We start from the raw sequence: 25987 nt of genomic DNA on the forward strand, positions 1-25987 counted from the left end.
CGTGATGTGCTCGGTAAGGCGAAGGGACCTTAGACCATCTATCATACCAAATGTAGTATGACCGATTTACAAATAATGAGATCCACAGATTTAAGTGTGATGAGAATGAGTAAATCATTTGCTGACTGTTTTGGAACTTCTAAGAACCGCATTTTAAAGAACCTATTGTGTTATGAAATATATGTATATTTGGATTTTAGAGGCATGAAAAGAGAATGTCGGAGGGTTTGGACCTTTTAGGTTGGCCAGAAATTTGTATTCACGGACTATATTCAGCTGCTAAAGTAGTCTATAATAGATTTTTTTTAGATATTAGTAGCCCGGCCTAGGATTCTGGAAAAGTAATCCCACAAAACATCGAGGTGTTAAGGTGAAAATTCGAAATATTTAGAATTATTCAAATTTCGTGGCTGAAAACGTACATAGGTATTGTATTTTTGAAACCGAGTGAGTTGCGCGAAACTAAATGTGTAGGATGTAGCTAGTACCATGCGAAACATCGCCATAATTTTAAAAATGTTGTCACCGCCGTTCTTAGTGGTGAAAATTCGAAATATTTGGAATTATTCAAATTTCGTGGCTGAAAACGTACATAGTCGGATGACCCAAAAAAAAAAAAAATATTTTTTTTTCGTGTCTTGTGAAAATATGTTAGTTTATCATGTTTTAAGAGCCCCCTCAAATCACGTCAAAAAAATTTTTTTTAGAGGTCGCTCAAGATTTTAAAAAATTTCCAAAATCGTCAAATATAATTTTTTTTTTATTTTTTTGTCTATAAAGGTTTTAGAAAGTGAAAGGATTGTGTCTAGATCAGTACGGAGAAGAAATAAGAATGGAACAGATAAGTTAATTTCCGTAAATCCATATTGTTAGTGCCAATAAACGAATAAAATATAAACTATGTCAAACGCGAAATCTCATGTCACGTCACGTTAAATCCACGTTACATCGAACTTCCATGAGTCCATGAGTGTGTCAGTGTCAGTATCATGCATAGAAAATATGGTACTAACGTACTATATTTTCTATGATCTATGGTATCATGTCAAATCAAAAAGTTTCTGTCCTGTCATTTTCTCTCGGTTTTTTCTTATGCTTGCAGCCCCACAGCAACTCATAGTTAATTCTTAATTCTGTAATAAATTTGGGGGTATTTTTGCCTTTTTGCTATATCATGGAAATCATGGGATACAACCAAAGAGGATAAATTAGTTTATCCTCTGATACAACTAGACTTGCACTTGATATGTTGATAATTGTTACGTCACTATAGGCACACATACACAATACAGACTAGTTTCATATTCATAAAATAAAAGTGAATTGCGGACAACCTTCAGAAAAATTCGTTGTGAAATAGTGTCTTAATCGTTTCAAAATGTTGTTATTACTCTTGAGAACGTCTGTTAGCGCAAACGATAATGAATGTATTCCAAATGTTTTGGTTACTTTTTAAAAAAATTATTCGATATTATTTTTATGGCAATTATCAGGATGTGCAACAGTAACAGTGTGAGTGAAAATGATAAAGTGTGTCCCTACGCCTTTAAAGCGTTTAATTACGAAAAGATTTTACCAAATCCAAATTCAAAAGTTCCTTTCCCAAGAAGTGGCCATCGGATAGGAGCCGATTCATCCAATTTTTACTCATTTGGAGGTTATAATCCCCTAGTAAGGGATGAGGTGGAACACCACGAGGACGACGACTTTTGGGTGCAGTCTTATCCCTTATTTCAAGAACTGTGGAAATTTAACTTTGCTTCAAGGCAGTGGACGCGATTTAGAAACAGCCAGACGTTGCCAATGGAATTGGCATCTAACGCTCTTGTTCTCCACCGGAATATCTTGATGGTATATCTTTGTGTAAGGTTTATATTGCTTAAGTGCAGATTGCCAAGATTAGGGATTTAAAATTACAGAACTAAAGAACAGTTGCCTATCCTACTTCGTAATCAATATTTTAGTTTTTCTTATTATTATTTGATTAATAAAATGAAGAAATGGATTTATCACTAATTAAAAATAAAATATAAATGAAACTGTATTTTTAATTAGCATTGATTCAAGTGATATCCTCAAAATATGTAAACATCTGTTTGCACATTTTTTAAAAAGAGAACTGGAAGGCACATTGTTCCATTTTAAATTTAAGTGTTTATCTTTATATGTTTATTAAATTTATAGAAATGTAGAAGTTTTATCAAGTTTTATCCATATGTATATTATAACAAATCACGTTCATTCCGTACATATTTCAATTTGTTAAATTTGATTACCGTCGGATGTAGTGTTTAACACATCTATGAAGGTCATCCTATTATGAAATCTTATATATTACATAATTACTTTGGTATAATATGAAGAAATATATTTTGAACATTCAGAACAAGGTTATATTAATTTAAGACTAAGACAGGAAAAATATTCTTGGCATCTGTAGTAAGTACATTATGATTTAAATTAGATTGATTGATATATGTGCCCATAATCCTTATTTTCTTTCCAGGTATATGGTGGAACTGGGTCACCTTTCGGAATCAGATGTAGCAACCAACTTTATGTTTGTAAGGTAAATGATGAGAATGGTCTCATGGTTGAGGTGAATACTACTGGACAGCTGCCTCTTCCTCTGTATGGGCAAGCTTTAATTTTTCACAATGACTATCTCTATACAATAGGGGGTACGACTGGTCTTTCTTACACATGTGATATTCATAGGTGAGAAAAGGCTTCAACTTAACGGTTGTTAAGAGCAATGTGTGCACTCCGAACAGACTGTACCGCCACCGGTGTGTCGTTGCATGTACCATTGCTTTTAATGGTGGAATTCGTAGAGTGTAGGGTGACATTGGACTTGTGATTAATATTACGCCTTTGTTAGAGAAAGGTGCTGTAATAGTAAGTAATAATAGGTTATGTTTTCTTAATGTCATGTATATTTTTATTTTTTTCTTCAAGAAGGAAAATTTATTGAGCACTACTTAAAAATACATTTGGTGCATATAAGATTTTTTTTAAGTTTGTGATGAAATCAAACCAAAGACCATTTTCGAATTTAATCATCCATAACTAAAGGAATTAGAATAATTAATAAAAAAAGTAGGTCAAATTGTTAACCACAATTCTTTAGATAAAAATGAAAAGACATGCGTTTTTTTATTTAAATAGGTAGAAGTTAGATAGAGTTGGCAACTATCCTGAATTTCGGTGGACGTCTACCATTTAAGCTAATTTTTCAACAATTATTTTGTGTTTTGCCATGATTTCTTGCAGGACGCCAAATGTCCTTAATTTTACATCTTTGAATATTTTCCTAAAATAAACAATATTTCAATCTGAAAAAAAATTAGCCATATTCTCGAGGGTTTGTAGCGGTCTGGAAAACTGCGAACACCGGGAAAAGTTAGGGAATTCATTATTCTTCATAAAAAACAGGGAATAGTCGGGAATTTTAAAAGTATTCATGAAAGTCAGGGAATTTGATGTTTATAACTGGAAATTTCATGAAAATAGGCTCTTGGTTCTTGAAAGAGAAAACTATTTGTGGTTTTGAAACCTTTATAAGATGTTCTTTGGTATAAAAAAGATTATGGCGTCCAGTCTATAAAAAGTGTAATGCATAAACACTAATTAGTGTAAAAATGACCTACAAGTAACCTAAATTTTTTTTATAAGTCGGGGAAAACCTGGAGAAGTCAGTCAGTCTTGTGTAGATGACGTTTGTAAGTTTGCATTTGACATAAAAAAGTAAACATAAATGCATAATAAAGAATTTTGCGTTATAATATACAGGGTGTCCTGTAATTCCACGTAAATATTGAAAGGGGCTATTCTATGATCTATTTTAGGGAGTTTATTTAGTTAACATGTGTAAATTTTATCGAACTAGTTTATCTAGTAGGCGACTATCACGTTGATGCTTTGTAATGTCAACTTAATTTTTATAATTAATGCAATAATTTTATTAAATACCTATGTGAAAAAACAAACATTCAACATTAATATAATTTCTATTAGTTTTTAATAATTTATCTGTTTGTTTCTTCACATATTTAATAAAATTAAATTATTGCATTAATTATAACAATTAAGTTACCAGTACAAAATGTTAACGTGAAAGCTGCCTACTAGATAAATTTCAGTTCGATAAAATTTCCACCCATGCCATCATGCCATGTAATTGATTTTAAATATTTTTTTTTGCTCAGAAACGGTTAATTTTATAAAAAAAATACAAGAGACCTTTTTTGTTTGAAATGAATCAGACTATCTGAAATGAGCCTTTAAATGGTAATGTAGTAATAAAAAAAAGTTATATATGAAACAAGTCTTAGGGGAGGCTTTTTCTACCCCTTACAACCGTAGGGGAAAATCAACAAATTGTTTACTGAGTGCCTTCTTGGTAGCAGAAAACGTCTAGTTAATTTTATTTCTGTCACTTGGTATTTCAGAAAAAAATTAACTACTTTTTTGGCCCTCCCTCTGGAATCACCCCCTGAATTTTTTCGCATTTATTTATTTACACCCTGTATATTAATTCATTTGACATAATTTATGAAACAAGACAAAATAACAACAAATAATAAAATTTGGTAAAAAGTCCCTAGAATTTTTCTGTAATATGTACTACTTTTCTGAATAACAAATATCGATGTAACATTTACCAGGTTTTATTTCAGGAAATGAAATTCTAGTTCACATGTAAACCTTGTAAACTAAGTACCTTACCTTATTTTCAGGTTAAACATTAAAACTATGAACTGGGAAATAGTGTACATTTGCAATGGTCAGGGCGAATACGAACCCAAGGGAAGGTACAGGCATGAAGTGGGTTTCGATGGGAAAATTATTTATGTTCTGGGAGGGGGTACTACAGAAGAGGCCTACGACTTTCAATGCATACCTTCTTTCGATGTAGAGAAAAACGTATGGTTTAGGCAAAAGACTATTAGGGATAATAGGAGAGGTACAAAAGCAATTAAATCGTACGGGACCCATTAACGTCAATTTAAATACTTGCAGGTCATCCGGAGCCAAGAAGATGTCATGGTGCAGTTGAAATCACGGTAAATACGGGGCCTCAGGTTTTCATAACCGGTGGACACGACGGTGAAAATATATTTAACGATTTGTGGAGGCTGGATCTTAAGACGTACCAGTGGACGTTCTTTGAAATTTGCCAGTTGCCTAGACCTACATACTTCCACGCGACTGCAGTGTCACCGGAGGGCCGGCTGTACGTGTTTGGGGGGAATTATAGTATTAACGATGACGTGAGAAGGAGCAACACGATCTATTCGGCTTGGTTGTGTATCCCTAAACTAAGTGAGATTTGTTGGGAGGCTGTTTTATACTACAGTCCGCATATAAATAAGTGTGGTGTTGATGACCTGATTAATATAGGTCTCCCTAGACACTTCTTACAGAGGCTGAATAACAGTGACTCTTGCAAAATCAGTAACTGACAGTGCCTGTTATTGAACAATAACGTTAAGTTTTTAATTTGCCTTTGGATGTATTTTATTTATCATGTTTTATATAAAATTAGTCAATATATTGCTCTATATTAAGGTGTTGTTTCATTTCTATATTTTTAAGGATAAAAGCAAGATGCTTTCCTTTAAAGTGTCTTCTTCAAACAAAAAGAGTTTTCGATTTAAATATTCAGTGGAGCTTGGTTATTATTTGCTTTTTAATGCATATTGCAAGATATTTCCATTCGTAAGATTGGTTTCACATAGGATGTGTATGGATTCCAGTATATTTATAGCAACTATGTATGGTCATTGTGACCAACAGCTTACAACTCAAAATTTTTAACTTAATCATAGTTTCAGTGAAGTAACCACGCATAGTATGGTTAACTTAAGTAGTTTTTCCCAGGACGACTTTTTCCCCGGACTTTTTACCCGGACATTTTTCCCTTGACTTTCTCCCTGGAGTTCTTGCCCGGAAATATGTTTTTTTCCTGAAAAACGCTGCATGCTCCGAAAAACATTCTGCAAATCTATTTCATTCAGTATTAATGGCGGATTTTTTACAAAATATGCAAACGGGAAAAAGACGTGGCCTACTTTTTTTTTTATTTACAAACTGAGTGTTTTCGAACGAACGAATGGTGCAAGTAGAATAATTGGGATCACCCCAAAAAATTTACATTTATTCTTCCAAACGGTTTTTCAAATTTCAGTTAACAAAAATTAAAAAAAAAAAATAAATTTCAATTGCCTGTATGTCGTAAACGAAGCATGTTTCAATCTAGGTTTATATGAAATTATTTTCAGAAAATAACTGACAACCACGTAAAATATTTCGTACTTATTACAAAATAATATTTTTGTTTGTCTTTCAAATAGAACTGGCAAAAACTGGAAAAAAGTGAAACTGGTTAACCGGGTTCCGTTTTTACGGTTTTTACCGATTTCAGATAAAACCGGTTAGTCGAATAGTTGCTAAAACCGGTTATTCGAATAACCCGTTACTTGAATCGCCAAAACCTGATATCTGAAAATTGGTGCTTTACAAAGACAGACCCGGAGAAATTGTCTTAAAAAAAAAGTTACAAAAATCTGGAAGTCAAATTTGTTTACGAAGAAATCGATCTCCAAAAAAAAAGGTCAATTGCAATCTGACAAATCGATGTCTTTTTTAAAAAAAAGGAAATAGATCATCGAATAATCGGTTATTTGAATAATCGGATATTTGAAGATTCGAATAACCGAATAACCGGTTTTCGGATATTTGAAGAATCGAATAACCGGTTTGCGGATTTTGTAAAAAACCGAATTATCCGAAACCGGTTAACCGACTATCCAAAAAACCGATTTCAGTTGCCAGCACTACTTTCAAATGCGGTTGGCATGGAGAACTTTCACCTGGCAAAAAAATCGGTAAATATAAAAATCTTTCAAGAATAAACTGCCTTTGTTTTTAACAATATAGAAATATGTTATTAAGAAAAGTTGATTAGAATTGAAATTTGTATTATAATTTCAATTTGTGTATGAATGGGCTGATAAACCGAAAACTAAAATTAATGTAATAACATGAAGGGGAAACATATTTGGCCATTTTATTTTCGCCGAATTAATGTTGACATCAGTTGTTTGCCATACTAGAATCCGTTGTGATATCACATCAGGCGGATTAATAATTAATATGTAGTTCACTTAAATTAGGTCTATGTTGGAAATCATTGACATTGAGATTCACAAACTAAACATAGTGCTTCTACGTTTGCATTTGGAAGAAACTGGCTTGGAACAAAGTTTTAGAAAATGTTCTTACTATTTCAAAGCAGTACACTTACGAAAATAAATAAATTACTGGGAGATACAAATTAAATTTGTTTTTTTACTATAGGATAGCAGTGATAAAATTTCAGCAGGTCTATCTCTAATAGTAATGGAAATACCAACAAGCATTACAGGAAATTTTTTTACCTACGAACACTTCTCCTGAGAATACGTTTTATTGAAATATATGAAAATGTTTTATTTAAAAAAGTATGCTGTTTTGAAATTACAATATTTTCTAAAACGTCAATCTTATCAGCTATTTTCAAAGTATAAAAGTGAAAGAGACAAAAAGGAGAATATGCCTGTAAGTACCTAGATAAAATTTTAATTTTGATTATTATTACATCGTCTTTTCATTGTCATTTGCATGTTATAATCGACCTTCACTGTATCTATTACGAGGCATCTAAGATTAGGATAAATTAGCTGTTTGATTTAAATTCAATATATCTATTGACATAACTTAGAAGATTTGTGTCTTAACTGTGATGCAAAACAAATCCTGTTAAACAAGTTTACCATAATTATAATCAAATGGCGAATTTTAACTAAGGTTGAAGAGAGTAGATTAAATATCAATCAACTGTGAGAAAGAGAAAGTGGAAAAACAGCTATCGGAATTAAATTTTGATAAATCATGCATACCTAAACATAAAATTGAAAAACAAAAATGTTTTAAGGAAGATAATTTACCGAATTTAATAAATACTTTTATTGAATTTGTTAACAAGAAAGTAGAAATTTTATATTATGGTTTTCCACAACATGCAGGAGCTGGAAACCGTGTTCTTTTTCCTTTGGCTCTCAGCTCCAACCATTGCTCCTGATTTGGAACGTACATTTCTGCCGGCATTAATTCGTTTCTTTCTCCATCAGATTCACTGTCTAAAGCTAAAAAAAAATATATATATTTACAAATAAGCCACCAGAAACGCAGACTGCATTTTGTAATAAGCGCGGTGCGAAAATAGGTGCTCGTGCTCGTTAACCCGGTCTGCGCATGACGTCATCTAAGACCAGTTCAAACGTCAAATTTATACATAATCACGCCACGGTAGCTGTATATCTTACAATGTAATAATATCATATAATAATTTCCACATTTACATAAATTTATATACATATATTAAACAATTTTGTTTAAAAATGAACTTAGTCTAAACGCGAACATCACCTCAAATATTGTGTCAAGTTTGAAGTTTGAAGAAACGTTATATGTTTTGCATAACAAAATCAATGAAGTGACATTTTCATGTCAATAATATGTCAAGATTTCGTCACCCTTGCTCTCAAGTGACGACACCACATGCACGTAGGAATACCACGTTGTATTCACACCACGGAGAGAAGTTAATAAATTTAGTTTTCTTTCATATTCTTTGGTAAAATTTAAATGATGTAATGTTTTTATCCAATAAAATTAGTGTATTTTATGACCAGAATTTTGAAATAAATAATAAACTAAGCATTGTGATTGGAAAGAAACGTTTTTAGCGCTTCTAAAAATAAAGGTAACCACATCAGTTGCATTTGGGCCTATGTTAAGACCTGGTTAACTAATCAGACGAGATTGTGAGTACTAGGTACATACAGTGTGTATAAATTATAAATTCACAGTCTAATCCATGGGGTGGGCTCAGGGCCGTAAGCTATATGGAGGCTTCTAAAAAAAGTCACGCAATCACCAACTTACACCCCTGCCCCCCTAGCTACCTATGCTCATCGTCTATTTTTTTAATTAAGTAAAAGTTAACCAAATATTATTACCTAGGCAATCAAAATACTGGCAGCTTTGCTTAATTAATCGGACATTATACAGGGTGTCATTAATAATGATACACAGCTTAATGGTAGATTATTGTTGACGTGAAAATATATCGATTGAGCCAAACATACCTTAGTCAATTGTTGCTCATTTTCGTTTTACAGGGTGTTAAAGTTGAAAAAATATTTTCGATTTTTTGCTATATTTTAAGTATGCATGTATCAATTGTTTTGAAAATTTGTAGTTTAACGTTTGTTGAGGTGGCAAATACGAATATGCAAACAGTGTTGGGGTCATGTCTAGGGGGCGCTAATTATACTGTTCTGTCGATTTAAAAATATGTCTAACTTTTTGGATATTACAATTTTGAATTTATTAACTAAAAATTATTGAACCATGTTCAATTTTAAATAAAAAAGGTATACTTGTTAGAAATCATGGTATACATTTTTTATATATAATTAACATGGAGAAAGCAAACTTTAAAAATACTGAGTAAAAAATTTAAACATACTAGAACTCTTCGGTTTATTTTTGTCAACCATTCTGATGCGTTCTCCTGGACACCTCAACAGCAGTCGCCCGACCCCTTCACATCTTTTTAACACCTCATTCCTAAGTAATTTTTTACGTATCGGTTCCTGTACGATGGAACAATCAACCAACCAAGTAGCGATGTGTGCAAAATCGGATAGTAGTTGACATGCACCGTACTGACTAAACTTTATCTTATTTATATAAATGTGGTCGAGCCATGACTCGCAAATTAAAGTCAGTATCATGTTGCATATAACGTGGTCGTCGGTTGCCTCTAGCACCGGGATTAATATTTGATCTGAAAAGATAGATATTAGGGAAAAGGTTAGGTATAGTGGCGGAATGATTGTTTATACTTAAGTATTTATTAACGTAGGGACTTGGGTTTTCTGGAACTAGACTGCTGCCGGTCTGTTTCCAGTACGAATTTTTAGGGAATATCATTTGCAAATTTGCCAAACAAATGGTCCTGCATACCTTGGCTAGACCTTCGACGCACTCACCTGGAGTACTCTAAAAAAGTAAAAATTAGTGAGATGGGTATTCTTTTATTTGTTAATAAAACGAAAAAATATTTAATGTATAAAGGTGATTGCCTCCAAAATGAAACATAATCTCAGTTGTTAAAACTATTAGAAAAAAGTATAGAAAAAAGGGACAAATACAATGATGTGTACCCGAGATACAAGGTCTATTTTTGATGCTGCTGGCAAAATATAACTTTGTTGCTTCCAGAAATAGAATCTTATTATGCTAAATTTCAGCATTATTTAAATTTTGTTTATCAGTTGATCATATGAATATGAATTCAATAAATTTTGTAGAGATTAACGTAAATTTTAGAGCAAATCAACAGGTCTTTTCAGAATCTGCGATCATGTTGATTCGGTCAGTATTAAGTGTTCCCCCAAAAAAAAAAAAATAATGGGTTTAATTTGAATTGTATTGTCGCGTGAAGAGATTCGAACTTCTAAAATAAGTCATGTTTTCAATCCAACACCAGAAAACGGTGCAGTCTACGGCATGGAACCTGATAGAAGATAGAAGTTTTCAACTAACTTTCAAGGTCAACCGTAGAAGCTGTCCACAGTCCAAAACTACCCTGGCAGAGCGGAGCAGAGCCAAATACATTTGGTGAAGTGACCTCTAAAAACCATGACGAGACGCCCAATAAAGCAAACCGGTTTCGAATTTTCCAAAAACTTCGCACCAGGAAAATCACGACATTTAAAAGGACTAAATTGACTCAAACAAATGCAAACAATCATCTAGATTCCATGACAGGTCGAGATGATCCCAAATATCGTGCAAATTGAAAGAGGCTAGAGTCAGAAACCACCGAAGACCTATTTCAGAACTAGGCGGAGCCATCGTGAACCGAGTTCGAACGTCGACTTTGCTATCTCAGACGCCGACCCAGGTCATTAGTCTAGCGACCACATCGCTCAGGATTAACTAAAAACCTGTTGTAGATCCAAAGTGTTCATTAGCCAAACAATATGATGGACGGATATAAAATAGTGCCAAGTACAATAAACTAAATTTTCAGTTGAATACATTCGAAAATAGTCGTCCGGAGTAAGAATAGATACTTCCATTACATTTCAACCCAAAAGCAGTTGTTACTGATCCATTTGATCTCAGATATGTAGTAGTTTCTGAAAACCCTAAATATCTCTTTGTCTTTGTAGGTAATTAGATTCTGGAAATATCACAAATATAATCGTAATAACTAATAATTCATTAGATAACAAGTCTTGCAATCCACTTACCTTCAGTTTCTCAATATTCACTTTTACCTCGGATGTCAGCTTGGCTCTCATGAGAGTACAAACCTCAACATGCACACCCATCCTACCTTTCTCAATTTCTATAGTGTGATCGGCCATTCTCAAATTATTCAACTGGCCGAGGCAGTTAGTTATATCGGTGTGGATCACCGCAAAGAATGCCTTCATGTTCCAAGTGTTGGCTATCTTTTTGCTTTCATTGGCAGCCCACAGTCTAGTGGTGTGAATGGTGTGATCTGAAATACGAAAATTGATCAGTTGATGACAGTGTGGCCTAATAAGGACCAGAACATTCCTATTAAATTTGTTGGCAGCCCACTAATTTTTTTAACAGAAGAGAAAAACCTTACAATTTAATTTAACTTAGAGTTGATTAAGTTAAATTATTGGTTATAAATATTTCACCTAATCGATGCAGAACTGGGATCTGCTCCACGAGGGGAAGCTCGTCAAGAGGCGCTCCCACCAGCCAATCAGGTGTTATCTCGCACTGGTTGCACAACATCACCAGGTCCTGGAGGACGTTAGAGAAAAGTTTGCCGGTGTCTGGGTTGCAGGTGGTTTTGGACGCGACCAAGGCTAAGCGGAAGGTTTGGTCCCAAGAGGCTGAGGTCACGTGAACTCCTAGGGCGTCTGCCAAATTCGCTAGGGCCGACAAGACCAGTGGAGAAGTGTCGGCTACAAAAACTTAAATTTAGCAAATTCCTATGACTAGTAACTCAAATTTTATGATTATTTTTTACGACTTCCAAATCAGGTTGCTATTTTGTACAGGGTGATTTAAACCAGCAGGCGAAAATTTAAAAATTTGCTTTAGAATCAAACTTTAAGCAATAAAAGAGAGAATATAATATTACCCAGCTTCGTTTTTCAGACATCAGCGGGGAAAGATTTCAAAAATACTTTTCAAATTTTCCAAACGCAACACCAGGACAACAAAATTGTTTAATCAACGTAATAATATCTGCATATTATTCATTGCTAAACTGCATTTTTAAAATTTATACCTTTTAGCATTAATAATAACACAGCCCCACAAAAGAAAAAAAAGTACCGGATCTGGTATTCAGACCCATATATGTCCATGTATTTTTTCCGCTGAATCCGAATCTGTCTTCTGATTTGGCCCAACGGGTCTTAGTTTTCGGGAAAATTCAAAAAACAGGTCAAAATTCACAAAAAACGTCATTTACGATCGACGAAAGTTATAAAAAATCAAAGTATTCTACCAGCTCACTAGACGTATGATTTTTCACTCGATTAATTCCAATTTATCATCATAGAGTCAAACAAACTGGTCCAATTTCATTCAAAAACAGAAAATAGATCAAAATAGATCAAAATGCCATTTTCATGACATAATTCGTGTTGCAGAGTTCTGGATCCATCTTTTTATCCACTCACCCATTTATGAATTCATACATCTTTCTATGCAGTCGTTCATGCATGAATAGGCATATTTATTTATCCACCTGTACCACCTATAAAACCCACCCATCCACCCATCTATCCATCTACTATTTGTGCTGAGAGATGAGGTAACAGCCTAGAAGATTGAGAATGCAATAAAACTAGTAGAATACTCCACTTTCAAAACAAAAGAAAACGATATCTACAAATCATTCTTATTTTTGTTGCTATACCGTGTTCTCTTATCTTCAAAGGATCTATGAAAAGGGTTACGCTCTCGTTTAGTCCCTCTATTTTTCGTTTCTCTTTCTAACAACCAACAAATTTTCGAACTATATGTATATAGGGCGAAAATTTCCGAATATTTATGAGGTGAAATTGAAAGAAGGTGTATTCGATGGACCTCAGATTCAGACATTGTTCAAGGATGCAACATTCATCACTATAATGAGTAGCGTTGAGAAGAATGATTGGACTAGTTTCAAAGTTGTAGCGACACATTTTTTAGGAAACAACAAGAGTCCTAAATACGAAGAAATTGTATCAAAAATGATAAAAAGACTTCCAAGACCTGGGATGTTTGATGAACTACAAGTTCCACTTCCTTCATTCACATCTGGATTAATTTCCTCAAAATCTTGGAGATTATAGCGAAGAACAAGGCGAACTATATCATCAGGATATGAAGGTTATAGAACAGCGATATCAAAATGGGATGACATGATGGCCGATTTTTGTTGGTTATTAAAAAGAGAAACGAAAAATAGAGGACTAAACGAAAGCATAACTCTTTGCATATGATCCTTTGAAGAAAAGAGAACACGTTATAGCAACAAAAATAAGAATATTTTGTAGATATCGTTTTCTTTTGTTTAGAAAGTAGAGTAGTCTACAAGTTTTATTGCATTCTCAATTCTAGGCTGTTATCTCATCTCTCAGTACAAAAAGTAGATGGATAGATGGGTGGATGGGAAGGTTTCATAGGTGGTACAGGTGGATGAATAAATACGTGTATTCATGCATGAACGACTGGATAGAAAGATGTACTAATTCATAAATGGATGGGTTGATAAAAAGATGGATCTAGAACTCTGCAACACGAATTATGCCATGAAAATGACGTTTTTAAGCATTTTAATCTATTTTCTGTGTCTGTATTGGACCAGCTTGTCTGACTCTATGATGATAAATTAAAATTAAACGAGTGAAAAATCATACGTCTAGTGAGCTGGTAGAATAATTTGATTTTTTATAACTTTCGTCGATCGTAACTGACGTTTTTTGTGAATTTTGACCTGTTTTTTGAATTTTCCCGATAACTCAGACCCGTTGGGCCAAATCTGAAGGCAGATTCGAATTCAGCGGAAAAAAATACATGGAAATACATGGGACTGAATACCAGATGCGATACTTTTTTTTGTGTAATTAAAAGCGATATACACAATATGCGAGGGCCTACTAGTCAAATAATGTGTATTCTTTTTGTATAATCCTTACATTAATTAAATTATTTTTACTTTAATTATGATCTACTTTTACTTTGTGTAGAATTTTAAATTTATCTTTGAAAGCCGTTAACCTTTATCATTTTTAACTTAAAATTGGATTTTAAATCAGATCCTTAACTGTTTGCCTTCTGCTATAAATCACACTGTATATTATTCACCTGTTGGTATGAACTGATTGATCCATTCTCTTAAATGCTGACAGGATTGGGGTACCCTTGCAGATAAGGGACACGCTGCCCACCATAGAATCACGTGCTCCAGATAATTCCCCACCTCCCCCCACAGTATCTGCTGGTAGTAGTCTAGAACCTTGGATCGAGCTCTGGCGCAAATTTTAGTTGTCCCTTCAAGAAAAATAGAAACGTTATCCACAGTTCAAATGATTTTATTTTCTATTGTACACTCAGTTCCATTACGGTTGCTTATACAGGGTGATCCAAACTTAGCGTAGATAAATATTTCGGCCTACCTTTGACTTTTTTTATACCCTCATTTCCAAGCATCACGGGAGCTACGTTTAACGTTGTATTGAGCAAATCTAAGATGTTCTTTTCTTCGTACAGTATCAGTTCTTCTATGTTTGCGAAGTTGTTGTTTACCTTTACGTGTTCCATGACTTCCTGTTTAGTTATCGAATTTAGGGAATCTGTGCTTTCTGCCGGTGGTGACATATGCTTAGTTAGTGTCCTAGAAAATGTTATTAAATACAGGGTGTTCCAATATTCCGTGTATAGACAACTATCACCATCATCAAATTTTTAGTGCCTAAATAAGCTGATTTAACTAAAACTAATATCTATTCAAAGTTAGTTTAGCAGCTAGTTGATGTCAAAACTGGTAAAAACTGAAAAATATTTTCACACTTAAACAAATGGAAAAGCTGGGTAAATAAAAATGTAGAGAATTAGCTTCAATTTGACGGCTGGAAGGATACATGGAAGGGCAGAAGGAAATGATTATAAAAAAAAATATTAACAAATCAGATAGGTATTAAAAGTGATTTGGTGTTTACTAATAAAATAAACAACTGCGCAGAAATAGTTAGAAAAACAACAAACATGAGGCAAAAAAGCTTGAAAAAAGTTCTTATTTTTATAAAATAAATAAAAATACATACATAAGTACTAGTACCTCAAATATTATTTAAATTGGACAAAGCGTTTTAGAGTTATTTGGGAAAAAGTAAATACTGATGCCCTTTTGAGGCTAGTTAAATAAAATAAAGCAGTTTTGGGAAATGTCGAGTATAGTTACACTGTTTGATTTTGACCCTCATTAAATCGAGGTAGTTCCGTGTAGGTATACGGAATATTAAGACATTCTATGTAAATAAAAAAAATATACAATTCTTTTCGAATAAAATTTGATCTTCATTCTAACCATTTTGATGGCATTTTTGTACTTACATGTAAATTTCCAAACTGGAGTTGTCTGAATTGTCATCATCTGAGCTCTCGTAAACTTTATAAGTTTCCAGTAAACAGTCGATCAATTTATGACAACACAGCTCTGCCCTATTGTGTGCTATAATTTGTAACAAACGCGTGACAGATATTTTTCTGCAGGGAAACATTAGATAAGGGCAAGTGTTGTTGCAGATGCTGACGTTTTTGTTTATGTTGTATTTTCTCCCCATTGATATTAAATTATTGTAGGAAGTGGAAATACTAAATAATTAAATAGTGACGTTATTATTTTTTAATTTTATAGAAGTCTTACCTTAACGTCAAAACCAGTAAGTTTTCGCCGTAGTATATGAATAGGTAAGCTATCTCGTTGATGATTTCTTGTGTAAAATAAATTAGTTTTAATTTGATTTTCCACAACAGGTCTTTCCAAATCTGCCTCTTGCTGAGTATCGTCGCATGGATATGTCCCTCGTTCATTTTTGAAAAAACGCTATCAAAACGTTGGACGACGTTTTCTAGCGACGAGCTAATATCCCGCAGGTCCTAAAGTAAAAAATACTCAAGCAATGGTCACCTAAAAACTGGGAACTTACGTTTATTTGGATTTCATTCTCGTAAATTAGCAGGTGATTGAATTTAGAGGATTTTTTGTTTTTGAAGTTATCTACCAAAACTCCAAATCTATTGATCAGATTTAGGCACGTAATTTCGATGTCCTTGCAACTGTTGAAGACACATTCGTGCTTTTTGATTTCACTGGGCAACCATTTAACGAGAGTGTGTATATTTCTGGACATTGGAAAATAATTGTAGTCGTAATCCCGCCAAATATCTTTGGATTATAATTTGACTTGAATATATCACGTGAAGGTTATATCGATTATCTTACGTATTAATATCACATATTTATATCACATATGTTTATAAATAATGGTTTTAATTTTACTTCTGCATTAGCACTAGTACTCTGTAGAATCGTTTAATGAAAATAGCATAGCAAACAATACATTTCATGTTGTGGCAGTAGTTGTTTACGTTGTCATGACAACCCAATATCGTCAACTCAATGAGACAATCAAAAGTACATCATCCATAAATTACATTTGCATGTATTATCGAATTCCGCGAAATTTGCTATTTCATAAAAGGATCAAGTTGCTTAAGGCGACAAAAGACACACGAAAAAGAAATAAGATTTATTTAACTTAAGGGGATTCTTTTTTTACTTTGATCTTATTTTCATTTCCTTTGAGGCATATGCCTCTGATAATTACATATAGTGTACCTGTAAAATTAATAGTGATCAGTAAACATAAGTGATACAACATCTAGTAAATAGTATTCGTATAAAGAAGAACTCTATTCAGTACCTAGTCAAGTCCAATATTTACGTAAATCTTGATAAAAATTAACCTACAGTATGTACAGGGTGTAAGAAGTTTGACTGCCATTATTTCAGCATGAGATAGAGTGATCATAAATGAACAAAAAAGTTGTATATTACATGGGCGTAAAATTAACAGTTTTCAAAATACATACAGCGAGTATTAATATTGGGGAGTTTCATCACAGCGTGACAACAGCGCTTAACCTAACGCTACGCAGCGGATGCATATCACGTGTGCACGCGGCTGACTTGTCCTACGGAAAAAATGTAAACAATTATTATTGTGAAATATTTATTAAATTTCAAGACAATTGTTTTCCAGTTTTTAATTAAATAAAATAAAATGTATCGAGTTTGTAGTACGAAGATAGTGTTGTGCTTAAATTTTAGCTCGAATTTTAGTAATTATGAATCACTTAAAACAGGAACTTGACTTATAACCATATTATAAATTTGAAAAATATGTAATTAAAGCACCTAAAGATTCACGTCATGCAAATAACCACACGCATTAAAAATAATTTAGGTACTTACCAAAAAGCAAAATTCAGTAATTTTTAAACGCACAAGTACAAAACAAACTACTCTCATGAAAAGGAAATAGTGGTACGCAAAAACTACTCAGACACGGTCCAATTCCAGATACCAACTGAACTGCGCAATGCTGGACAGCTTAGTACCTCATGTTATCCGCCGCTCCGTTGTCACATTGGTCGATATGAATTTTATCGAATTTTAAATTTATTACAACACTAATTATTTTTTAGAATTAATCATAAAGAAGTTCAAAAAAGTGATCAACATTGTATTTTATGGTATTCTATGCACGCGGTTATGTCAATATTCCTTAATTAATCGAACTTTTGTACATCAAGTTGGGAGATATTGATAATTTTAGGACCCATGTCATATAAGTTTTTTTTTGTTTATGCATTCTATCGTCTGTTAAAATTAAGGCAGTCAAACTTCTAACACCCTGTATATTTGTAGACTTAGCAAAAGCTTTTGATACTCATTCAAAATGCTCTGCATAATTTTGGTATTAGTGATAAAGGTTACGATTTAATTAAATCTTATTTGTTGGATAGAAAACAATATGTTATGCAATGACAAAATGCAAAACAGAACGACATCATTACGGTACGGCGTACTGCAAGGTACTGTTTTAAGACCTATGCTGTTCAGTATCTACATAAATGATTTATTCCCTCCCAGTTGCTCTGGAAAAATTATATGTCTCATATTTGAAACTTGGCAAGACCTTTTAGAATCACCTGATATAGATTAAAAACAAATAAAATTATGTTTTCATAATGCTGCAACTGCGAAAAATGAAAATGTTAGTTTTCACCAGTTGCCACAGTTAAAAACTTATTATCTTTGTCAGTATTTTATTGGCCGATCATTAAATACAAATATAATTTACAATATTCCCGCTGGTTTTTTACTAATTGGTAATATCTAGTTAATTTTTTGCTTTCGATTTCTAAAGGGGACGTTCCTAATCAATCGTCTTACAAGTAACTTGGCAGCATAAAAAAACGTCACTATACATATTATAATAAAAGCTATAACGTCTAGAAGGTACAGTTGAAACCAGTACAATTCTATAGCCGCATTTCTCAGATGAGGTGCTCCACCGTGTCTTATAACATATTCCATCCAGAACACTGCCACATCCAGAGGCTTTGACATTTGGTCATTAAATACGTTAGACAACTCCTTCGCATTTTTTGAATACCTAAGTAACAAACAATATTATGACATATTATATAATGATTATTTAATACCTTTGATTCGTCAAGATCTGTTTTAAAGCTTCAGACAGAGATTCTTCTGATAATTCCTTTAACGGTAAATGTACGGCAATCTGTTTTTCAACTGATCTGGCCACATTCATCTTCTGATCGACAAATACTGGAATTCCTATCATCGGAACGCCATAATATATGGCCTCTGTAGTACTCAGCAGACCACCGTGGGTAATAAATGCAACTATATTCGGATGAGCTACAAAATCATAGATGTAGTTTGAAAATTGAAATAGTTGCTAAGTGATTCTTACCTAATATATCAGTTTGTGGCATCCATTTGGATATGAAAACGTTTTCTGGTTTGTTAGGAATATCCGTTCTTTCAAATTTCCACAAAACCCTTTGCTTCAGTTTAGAGAAAGCCTTCAGGATTCCGTCCAGTTTGTGTTTCGGTAAGTCAGCAGACTTCAAATTGGTGCCCATACTGAAGAATATAGCTCCTTCGGTAGCTTCATCTAAATATTTCTTAATGTCACTGGGAAGCTTCTTATTAGTAATATGAAACCCTCCAATTTCTATAACATTAGTTGTCAGGGTCGAAGGAAAAGTGGTGCTGGCATGGGAATTCTGTAGCATTATGCTAACATTATAAATGATATCCTTCAGATTTAAGTTTCCTGGGAAATATTTAGTTAGCAGTATCTGTTGATAAGGATATGTCACCACTTCCTTATAGATTGCATGAAACCAATTCAGAAGAGCGTTATGTAGTCTCTGAAAGAACGTCATTCTTTCTGTGTATGATGAAAGAGATAAGGGACTGACTGATGGAAGTCTCACGTTGCCAACGAACTGGGCATCCCATTCGGAAAACCCTATAGAACAGAAACTGACTAGTGGTGCCTTGAAATGTGCTGCAAACCCCAAGTGGGCCTCGTTGAAGACCATTTCTACAAAGACCAGGTCGAAGGTCTCATTGGAATGAATTAGTTGTTGTACTTTCTCGTGAGCTAAAGTATGCTCTGTGATCAACTGTCCCAATTCCTCAATGTACAATATTGATTTAAATGGATTCGCGTCTTCTTGAAGATATAAGTCACCTATTAGAGAAAGAAAAAACAACAATTTCAAAAAAATATTACAAAGTCTTCTAGCAAATTTCTGACATATTGGAAATGAAGGTCCAACCTACACATTGATATCAATATTAATCCGATCAGACCTGCCTCTAGTGGTCGCGTTACACTACATTTCGAATACATTTCGAATGTGAAAATATTTAATTAAAAAATATATAAATCAAGAATTTCACATTTTATGATAAGGATAAAAGTTAATATACCTATTTAGAATAAAGTATACCTTCAAGGGTGTCATGGAGGCCATCAACCAAAATCGGTGTGTAGTTCTTGATATATTTCGTCGGCTTGAACCCGCTAATAACAGTCACTTCATGTCCTCTCCTAACAAGCTCTTCCATTAGTTTTTCACCCATAATAAACTGACTGTAGCCAGGACTAGGGAATACTGCCAGGATTTTAGCGCATTTTACAAAATATATTGCTTTTATAAATAGAAATAAATAAGTAATTTTCATTTTATGTTGAAAGAAAAATTCGTATGCGATAAATAACTGCCGTTTCCGCTTCTGCTATTGCGGCTGCCCGCTTTGGTTCTAATAGTACCTCTATTTCCATGAGCCAAGTTGGAAGTCATAATCACTCATTATTTCTAGTTTATTAGATATGATCTGATAAGGATTATTAAATGGTTCAGTGCAGGTGTAGGTTAAAATTTGTCTATAATGATCTACATAAATCTAATGTTCTGAGAATATCTATTGTTCATTAGATCATACTCCTCGTCAACTGAAACATTGTAGAGATGTTAAAAGAGAACTTGTTCGCGGACAAGAATGTGATGTAACAGATATTAGAATTGAATGTCAAATCTGTTTCAAAAGTCGTTAATTTAAATTAAAGATACCCAGCAGATTTAGTTCTCGTTGCCATAATTTTATATGCTGTTATTAAAATGTTTGAGGTCTCAATACAAAAGTCTTTGATGTTTTCTCGGTTTTAAGTGTTCGTGAATTTGTCATGATATGGCAATGGTGTTCCAAATAGTGAACTATTTACTGACCTATATGTGCATAGGAAAGATTGAAAGTGACTGATTAAGCAAATGGTGGTGGTTTTAATTGCTCAAATTGCTGTAAAAGACTATACCGTGAGCGGTACAAATCAGAAAAATCCATAAGAAATAAGTGGTTCAGTGATTTACTTTGATCATTAGGACGCAATGACTTGAATGTAAAAAATATATGAGGTATTTATAGTAGGATCATATTCGATGCAAAGTAAATAAATCATTGCCTGTCAAGGGAACCAATGAAGTACGCTTTTAAGGGTTTTACAAATTGAATAATTTCTTTATACATTATGAAGGGACGAGGGGATCAGTTCAGGTCTGGCACCCTTGTTCCTACAAAAATTCCTTTATTCTCATAAACTATTTATTTTAAATGTAATTTATTATAAATCCAATTTGTTTCCTAAATTCCACATATGTACTACATTTTACCTCTGTACGCGCCACTGTTGTTTACTTGTTTTTTGGAAGCGCTCTCTAATTGACGGCAAAACTCGCCAGGTTAGTATTTGACGTATAACCGACCAGTTCGTACACTCGATGCACCTAGGCGACTACAGCTACTATCAGAACACAGTGCGTATGCAGCGGTATTTCAGATTTTGAATTGAATTTCATTTTAAATTTGAAATGATTTATCTTACGCCTACTAAAAATGATGACACGATTTTCCTTTGATAAAAGACCGACAACTTTTTGCTCTACTTTGGATCGAATACGATCCTACTATACGTATAATTTAATTAAACACGCATAATTTTATTGTATAAAATATGATTTTTTTAAATGTCACTATTTAAATTAGAGCCAGGTTATTATGCAAATTTTTAGCACCGTTTCTGTTTTTTTGTAAAGAACAAAAAACTTCAAAATCTCTCCAGTAAAACGCATTGTAGCCGTCGTCAAGCAACTAAATATTAAACAGGTACCTAACGTCAAAGTGGGTTGAAACTGATGTACCTTATTCACTACTACTATTTTTTATTATTTAGGATAATGCAATTACTTAACTAGATGGCGCATCTAACAGAAACGCAGCGGATAGAAATTCTAATTTATTTGTGACACGGTGACAAAGCCAGAACACAACAAGAAGTGTGTGATATATTCAACAACAAATCAATCAAGCCACTGCACTGTAAGCAAAATTTCCAGATTCTGGTCACATAAAAGATATCCCCAAACAGGTCGTATGAAAATAGACCTGTTAACATTAAGTTAAATATCTTATTGTAGTTGCAAGAAAATCCTCATAGCTCGAGCAGATATATTGCTGGGGGAAATGCAATTTCCCAAAGACCAGTTTTGCGTATTTGAAGAAAGAGAAATATCACCCGTACAAAATTCATTTAGTACAAGAACTCAACGAAGATGATTCTGATCGCCGGATCCAATTTTGTGAAACCATTTCAACATTATCCGACCGCGACCCACAGTTTCATCGGCAAATCCTTTTCTCAGACGAGGCAATTTCTGTTTGAATGGTATTGTTAACCGCCAAAACTGCAGGTATTGGAGTTAAAACAATCCTCATTGGATGATTGAGGCACAGAAATTGAATGTGTGGGCAGGCATAATTATTAATGTTCAGGTTCTTGGCCCTTTTTTCTTCAAAGAAAACCTCACGGGAAAAATATATTCTTCCTTCAGTTTGATATAATTCCCGCCCTCATTCAACTTTTTTCAAACGCAAATAAACCTGACATGCAAAGCGATACCTTGTATTTTCAACAGGATGGCGCGCCACCTCATTTTGCTCGGCAAGTCCGAGGTTATTTAGACGAATGTTTTCCTGGGCGTTGGATTGGAAGACGGGGACCAATAGAGTGGCCTCCGAAATCACCAGATCTCACTCCTTTGAATTACTTCTTATGGGGTTATTTAAAATCCAAAGTATATGCAAATCTACAGCAAAACATCGAGGACTTAAAAACCCGAATCAGGCAGGAAATTAGGAATATTGACAGAAACGTACCTACTAAATAATGTTCAAGAAGAGTTTGTACATAGGCTTGGGTATTGTCAAGAAACCAATGGATGGCAATTTGAACATTTAATTTAACTCTGTTTATTTGAATCAGTTTATAATCCTGAATTTATTGCAAATTTTATTTAAAATGATTGTATGATTTGGATATTTGTTATTAAATATTTCACATTATCCCTTCTGTGTTCTAGCTTTGCCAGTTTGTACCAAACAAATTAAAATTAAGAATTACATTCATTAGCTGTGCTTAAATATTTGAAAAACACAAAATGTATTTAGCAGGAAGTACACCTGTTCCCACTGACTTTGACGTTACAGTGCTTACATATTGAGTAATTTTTGAAAATTTTCCATATTCTATATTTAGACGCCATTATCTCGAAAACGGTTAAAAGTTATGTTACATAAAAAATGATCAGAATTCCATGGAGAATTGAATAAAAATACAAAAGAGTGGGGTTTCCATTTATAAAAGTTGGCCTTGATTTCATAACTTTTTTTTAGGCCATCAAAATGAAAATTACTTCAGAAAATGCGCAACTGAAAATATAATTCGACGGGTCCGAGCGATTTTTCAAATAAAGAACATCTGATTTTTAAACAAATATATCCCATACTTTTGCCGCTCACTGTATAAGATAGAATATATTGGATGTGACGTTTTTCGACTTAAATTTTTCCAACGCTGATTTCTTAGTTGTTAAGTGTTGTACTGATAATATATCATATTTGTTGTCATTAATTTGTACACTTATTCCTCCATCTGTAGCTTTGGATGATTTTGAATTATATTACCATCGCATGTTTCTTGACATGTGTCTGCTTGCAGTGTGGCGACTTATTTGTTTTTAAAAACTTTATATAATTAACTACTTCATACCTATTACTAGGTGTCAAAAAGAACAAGAAATTCTACACGATCTTATTGACAACTCTGAATTTCTTTCTCCTATACATTTTTATATACCTAGAGGCTAAATTTAAAAAATACTGTATGCTTTAAATGTAATCCTGCTAAAACTAATATTTTACTGAGATCGCCACTGCTCATCATGTGTGATAACTTTAGTCAATTACAGCAACCTTGTGATATTTTAATGGTATGCTAATTACCTTTTAGCTGTACTTATACCTACCTTATTAGAATGTATTCATTATTATTTATATAATTTTTTGTTTATTCATATGTTGTATTCATATTGTGTGTTCATAAATTGTCCTGCAAAAGTATTTATCATAGTCATTGTTATTATTATTATTATATACTCAGTATTATATTACTCAGTATATCGCCAACGAACTTAATATTCAAGGGCAGGTAGACGTCGTATATACTGATTTTACGAAAGCGTTTGATCGCATCGATCATAAACTTCTACAAAAATTGTAAGTGCTCGGATTTGATCCCGATTTCTGCAATTTTTTTAAATCATATCTTTGTGATAGAAGCCAATTTGTTGTGTACTTTGGTCATAAATCAACAGTCTTTACAGCTACTTCTGGCGTGCCACAGGGTTCGAATTTGGGGCCGCTACTGTTTGTATTATTTATTAATGATATTGCTAATATAATAAACTGCGAGAAACTTTTATTCGCAGATGATTTAAAGTTATTTTCAAAAATTAAGGACACTAATGATAGTAGAATGTTACATATGCAATTATGTGAGTTAGAAAATTGGTGTAATTATAATAGTCTCAATTTAAATGCAAATAAGAGCAAAATAGTAACCTACACCCGTAAATGTAACCCAGTTATCTACGATTCTGTTTTAAACGAAGTAATACTGGAACAATGCGACTCCTGTAAAGATTTAGGAGTAATATTCGACGCAAAACTAAAATTTTCAAATCAGATTGAATATGCCACAGGTTCAGCCCTGAAGATGCTTGGTTTCATAACTAGAAACTGTCACTCATTTTCTAATGAGGTAGCTTTGAAGACGCTCTATTATTCTTTTATAAGATAAGATCTAAACTTGAGTACTGCTCGCTTGTCTGGTATCCACTGAATGTAAATCATAAGCACACAATTAAGAGTGTACAGCGAAAGTTTCTCAAGTTTTTATGTTTGAAAATAGATCATTTTTATCCAGAAAGAGGATACGATCATTCTGTATTGCTTGACAGGTTTAATTTTACTTCTTTAGAGTTACGTAGGATTATTAATAGTTTAAAAATTATTTTTAATATATTTCATAACAATTTAGATTATTTATTTTACTGTCAAGCGGTTAAGACCAATAAGTTTTGAAATTTTGAAATATTATGTGCAAAAATATCTGATACTTGCGATGTTAATGCTCTCTCGGAAATTGTTAATTGTGCTACTGTTAAGTTCAGCATCTAGGAACTAGGTTGTACTACATTATATGCATATAATGTACATATTTTATATATATATATATAAATTATGTTTAATTATTTTATGTATTTATTTTCAATGGAAATAATATAGTTTTGTCCAATAAAGAGATATATTTCGCGTTTATAAAATATTTTTGCATTTATGTTTTATTTCTCTAAATTTTGTACTTTTTTTCTGAAAAAAGATATGGTCACCGTAGGTATGACCTCTGTGGCTGATATTACTAATGGTATTGGCATTATTTCTACTTTGTCGTAGTGCCACATTTGTTTTATTTCTTCTGCTAGTTGTATATATTTTCCCATTTTCTCATTATTATTATTATTAGTATTAGTATTAGTCTTAGTATTAGTATTAGTGTTAGTATTATTATTACTATTACTGTTACTGTTACTAAATACTATTATTATTAGTATTTGTTATATGCAGCCTCGCATGTAATTGTATATGTGTAAAAAACGTTTCAACTTATCTAAATTAAAGAGCTGTTTTTTTGGGAATGATTTCTATACCTACTCAGAATATTCATGACGAAAAAAATTCGAGCGGAATTTTAAATTCTAATTTTACATTTTTTTAATTTTAAAATGGGGGTTGTGGACTCTAAAATTTTGAGAAGGGTTG

The 25987-nt window shown here is 33.1% G+C and overlaps 3 protein-coding genes across 4 annotated transcripts; 1 reads left to right on the forward strand and 2 right to left on the reverse strand.

Moving 5' to 3' along the window:
• The first annotated feature begins 1093 nt into the window (after nt 1-1093).
• On the forward strand, nt 1094-5570 carry LOC108904995 (kelch domain-containing protein 10 homolog). 2 transcript variants are annotated; one of them, XM_018707746.1, is made up of 4 exons: nt 1094-1863; nt 2507-2718; nt 4740-4966; nt 5023-5570. In XM_018707746.1, exons 1-4 carry the CDS (start codon nt 1426-1428, stop codon nt 5463-5465), a joined length of 1320 nt encoding a protein of 439 aa, XP_018563262.1. In that variant the 5' UTR covers nt 1094-1425; the 3' UTR covers nt 5466-5570. The 2 variants fall into 2 exon arrangements, with proteins under 2 accessions (XP_018563262.1, XP_018563263.1); XM_018707747.1 differs by having other exon boundaries at nt 1095-1851.
• A 2476-nt stretch (nt 5571-8046) lies between these two features.
• LOC108904989 lies at nt 8047-16514 on the reverse strand. Its single transcript, XM_018707739.1, has 10 exons — nt 16311-16514; nt 16028-16260; nt 15715-15975; nt 14778-14995; nt 14467-14652; nt 11796-12068; nt 11373-11626; nt 9957-10113; nt 9578-9898; nt 8047-8183 (listed from the first exon to the last, which is right to left on the reverse strand). Exons 1-10 carry the CDS (start codon nt 16512-16514, stop codon nt 8047-8049), a joined length of 2244 nt encoding a protein of 747 aa, XP_018563255.1.
• A 1979-nt stretch (nt 16515-18493) lies between these two features.
• LOC108905007 (UDP-glucuronosyltransferase 2B7-like) lies at nt 18494-20523 on the reverse strand. The gene is made up of 4 exons (XM_018707760.1): nt 20221-20523; nt 19170-19958; nt 18895-19114; nt 18494-18845 (listed from the first exon to the last, which is right to left on the reverse strand). The coding sequence occupies exons 1-4, from the start codon at nt 20453-20455 to the stop codon at nt 18566-18568; spliced, it is 1524 nt and encodes a 507-aa protein (XP_018563276.1). The 5' UTR covers nt 20456-20523; the 3' UTR covers nt 18494-18565.
• Between the last annotated feature and the right edge of the window lie 5464 nt (nt 20524-25987).

This window comes from Anoplophora glabripennis, unplaced genomic scaffold, assembly GCF_000390285.2.
Source record: "Anoplophora glabripennis isolate ALB-LARVAE unplaced genomic scaffold, Agla_2.0 scaffold73, whole genome shotgun sequence".
Classification (NCBI taxonomy): Eukaryota; Metazoa; Arthropoda; class Insecta; order Coleoptera; family Cerambycidae; genus Anoplophora; species Anoplophora glabripennis.

Excerpts from the sequence above, each read along its gene's own strand:
- LOC108904995 (XM_018707746.1), top strand. The coding sequence starts at position 1,426 with ATGTATTCCAAATGTTTTGGTTACTTTTTAAAAAAATTATTCGATATT. Across the intron at positions 1,864-2,506 it reads TCTTGATGGTATATCTTTGT|GTATATGGTGGAACTGGGTC; the intron begins GTAAGGTTTATA and ends TTTTCTTTCCAG. Across the intron at positions 2,719-4,739 it reads TACACATGTGATATTCATAG|GTTAAACATTAAAACTATGA; the intron begins GTGAGAAAAGGC and ends CCTTATTTTCAG.
- LOC108904989 (XM_018707739.1), bottom strand. The coding sequence starts at position 16,514 with ATGTCCAGAAATATACACACTCTCGTTAAATGGTTGCCCAGTGAAATC. Across the intron at positions 14,996-15,714 it reads TCCAGTTTGGAAATTTACAT|GACACTAACTAAGCATATGT; the intron begins GTAAGTACAAAA and ends AACATTTTCTAG. Across the intron at positions 8,184-9,577 it reads AAATAAACCGAAGAGTTCTA|ACAGTGAATCTGATGGAGAA; the intron begins GTATGTTTAAAT and ends TTTTAGCTTTAG.
- LOC108905007 (XM_018707760.1), bottom strand. The coding sequence starts at position 20,455 with ATGAAAATTACTTATTTATTTCTATTTATAAAAGCAATATATTTTGTA. Across the intron at positions 19,115-19,169 it reads GCCACAAACTGATATATTAG|CTCATCCGAATATAGTTGCA; the intron begins GTAAGAATCACT and ends ATGATTTTGTAG. Across the intron at positions 18,846-18,894 it reads CAGATCTTGACGAATCAAAG|GTATTCAAAAAATGCGAAGG; the intron begins GTATTAAATAAT and ends TTTGTTACTTAG.